The 3,367-nt window shown below is 54.7% G+C and overlaps 1 protein-coding gene across 1 annotated transcript in view; it reads right to left on the bottom strand.

Annotated features, from left to right (window-relative positions):
• Cacng8 (calcium voltage-gated channel auxiliary subunit gamma 8) overlaps positions 1-3,367 on the bottom strand; it is a gene marked incomplete at its 5' end in the record, with an annotated part of 24,955 nt that overhangs the window by 238 nt on the left and 21,350 nt on the right. Inside the window, 1 exon segment of the mRNA XM_029560907.1 lies at positions 2-461. Within this exon segment, the coding sequence (XP_029416767.1) occupies positions 2-461 (460 nt within the window).

Here is a 3,367-nt window from a genome sequence, read left to right as displayed (position 1 = left end):
CAGCCCCGCGGCCACGCTGCCCTTGGACGGGTCGCGGCTGAGCGTGTACATGGAGATGTCCGTGGAGGCGAAGCCGGGGCACCCGGGGCCGCCGGGGGACGCGTCCCGCGACGGCGACGCTTCGCTGGAGCCTCGGGAGCTAGAGCGGGAGCGGCGGCGGTAGCGGAAGCGGTAACTGGGCAGACGGAGGATGGCCGAGGGGCCGCTCCCGCCACTGCCGCCCGCGCCCCCGCCGGCCTTGAGCAGGTCCGAGCGAGACTGGCAGTGCGCCTCGCGGCTGCGCTCGATGTAGATGTTGACGGCCAGCACGCCGATCACCTCGGCCAGGATGAAGGACAGCCCGCCGAAGTAGAAGGACCAGCCATACGAGTAATGGTTTTTCTTCTCCTCGTCCCGCTTCGGGCCCGGCTCTCCCGCGTTGGCCGAGATGTAGACGATCACCCCGATGATGTTGCTCAGGCCTGGGTGAAGACGGTCATGTGGGAGCCTCGAGGCCACCCGCGCCCCGCGGTCCGCACGCCCGGGCCTCTGTGTACAGGCCCAGGCCCTGGCCACCCCCCCACCCCCCCCCCCCCCCCCAAGTATCCTAGACCCAGGAAGTTAAGCCCCGCCCTCAGCGCTGGACTCCATTCCCCAGGCTAAGCCCCGCCCCAGGCATAATCCCCACCCAAGGGTCTAAGCCCCTCCTCCAAGGAAAGCTCCACCCAGGAGTCTAAGACAAGCTCCACCCAGAAGTCTAAACCTTGCCCTCAAGGCTAAACTCTCCCCAGGAGTCTAAGCCCCACCCCCAACGGCAAAGCTCCAACCCAAGGGTTTAAGCCTCGCCCCTATGGCTAAACTCCACCCACTAGGTTAAGCCCCGCCCCAAAAGTAAGCTCCACCCAAGGCCTTAAGCTTTGCCCCCAAGGACAAGCTCCACTTAGGAGTCTAAACCCTGCCCTCAAGGCTAAACTCTCCCGGGGAGTCTAAGCCCTGCTCCCAGGGCTAAACCCCACCCACGAGCCTAATCCCCACCCCTAGGGCTAAACTCAACCCCAGGAGTCTAAGCTCCCCCCGCCACCACACAGGGTGAAATGCCATTCCAGGAGGCTAAGCCCCGCCCCCTGGAGTAAGCCCCACCACCAAAGGCCCAAGCCCCACCCCAGGCACAAACTTTATCCAGGAATCTAAGCCCCGCTTGCAGGGCTAAACTCTATCCTCTATCCACGAGTCTAAGCCCCCACCCGAGGAGTCTGAGTCCCCACCCCCAGGGCTAAACTCCACCCCAGTTGTCCACCCCAATTGCCTAATCCCCGCCCCAAGGATAAGCCCCACCCCAATTGTCTAAGCCCCTCCCCAAGGATAAGCTCCACCTGTTAAGTGTCTACACCCTGTTCTCATGACCAAACACCACCCCTGGAGTCTAAGCCCCACCCCCAGTGGGCCAAACCACCCCAAGTCTAAATCCTTTTCCCAGTGGATCAAACTACACCCCAGGAGTCTAAGTACTGTTTACATTGGGCTAAATTCCACTCCAGAAGTCTAAGTCCCTCCCACTCATCTAAACCCCACTCCCAGAAGTCGAAGCCCCACCCTCATTACACTAAACAACCCAGGAGTCAAGGCCCTGTCCCCAATGGGACAAATTCCACCCAGGAGTCTAAGCCCCATCCCATTGGTCTAAACTCCTACCCCGGAGTCTAAACCCCACTGCACTGGTTTGAACTTCACCCCCAGGAGTTTACACCCCACCTCTACTAGTCCAAACGCCACCAGGAATCTAAACTCTGAGGGTCTAAACCACCTTCAGGAATCTAAGACCCATCCTAACTGGTCTAAACTGCACTTCAAGAATCGAAACAAGCCCCATCTCATTGGCCCAAACTACACCTCTTGGGAGGTCTAGGCTCTGCCTTCCTAACAAGGCCCCACCCTTACCTGGCCTAGGTCCTTCTTCCTGCTGATGCAAACTCAATCCTGTGTGGTCTAGGACTCACTCACATTGGTCTAAATTCCACCTCTATGTGGTCAAGGCCTTGCCTTGCCCCAAGAGGGCCCGACTCTCCTCTGGACAGTCCTGGCCAGGGCTGACCTATCCCTCTAGAGATCTTGACTCTTCCCCATAGTCTGGGCATCACCCCCATGTCGTTCAGGTTCTGCCTCTAACCTCCATTGATCTAAATTCTGTCCTAGCACAACTGGGCCCTGCCTGACTACTCTCAAATCTACACTTTATGAGTTGGTTCCAGGCCTTGTGTAATGTACAAACCTGAATTTTCCCCAGGTTACCCTCCTCTACCCCTTTTTACTATTAATGATATAAGCTCACTTTAAATCACTAGGCTTTCTGACCTAAGCTTTCCTGACACTGTACAGTCCCAACCTAGTCTGCCTTTACTAGTCTAAAGTTGCCCCTTATGTGAACAGATCTCTCCCTTCTACCCCAGGCCCAGCCTCTATCTCTGTAAACCCCAGGTCCCTGTAGTTAGGCATGTATGGTATGTAGGTGTGGCAAGGTACCACACAACCTCTCCCAGGCCTAACTAGCCCTGCCTTTCAGGTCCTCCAAGCCTCTCCCCTGCAGATGTAGACATCTCAACACACATCCTGCTATTAAAACATGCTAAACTCCACCCTAGGAGTCTAAGGCCCGCCCCACTAGTCTAATCTCCAGTTGAGGAAACTAAGCCCTGCACTCTTTGGTCTAACCTAAACAAGCCATACATCCATTGGCCTAAACCACCACTTGATGTAGGAGAGCTTGCTGTGTATTCTGCCCTGTGCAAAAGGGTACTGCCTCCTGGAATTTTCCAGCCTCACTATTACCCTTAAAGACAGGTGTCTCTTTTATTTATTTATGTTTGTTTGTTGTTTTTGAGACAGGGTCTTCCTGTAGCCCCAGCTGGCCTGAAACTTGCTATGTAAACCAGGCTGGCCTTGATCTCATAGACATCTGCCTGCCTCTGCCTCCAGAGTGCTGGAATTAAAGGCATGTACCACCATGCCTAGCAAGATGTGTCTCTTGATGTGGGTCTCTGGCCTGCCTCTTAAGAGTTGCCAACCTGGCTCTCTCTACCTTCTTTTGCCTTAACTTCCCTTTTTTTTTTTTTTTTTTTTTTTTTGAGACCCTGTCTCTTGCATGGTATCACAGGCATGCATCACAACACCTGGTTTTATGCATGTTGTGAATGGAACATAGCTTTGTGCACGCTAGGCAAACTACATTCACAATCCAAGATCCTAGTCTTTTTGTTTTGATTGTTTTGTTTAGTCTTGTTTTGTTTTGTTGAAACAGGGTCTCACTGTGTAGCACTGGCTGGCCTGGAGATCTGTCTGCCTCTGCCTCCCAAGTGCTGGGATTAAATTTACCATACCAATGGGCCTAGTT

The sequence above is a fragment of the Nannospalax galili genome, unplaced genomic scaffold (genome assembly GCF_000622305.1).
Source record: "Nannospalax galili isolate Female #2095 unplaced genomic scaffold, S.galili_v1.0 scaffold632, whole genome shotgun sequence".
Classification (NCBI taxonomy): domain Eukaryota; kingdom Metazoa; phylum Chordata; class Mammalia; order Rodentia; family Spalacidae; genus Nannospalax; species Nannospalax galili.
Note: the sequence above shows the minus strand (reverse complement) of the source record. Positions and strands in the feature narration are given on the sequence as shown.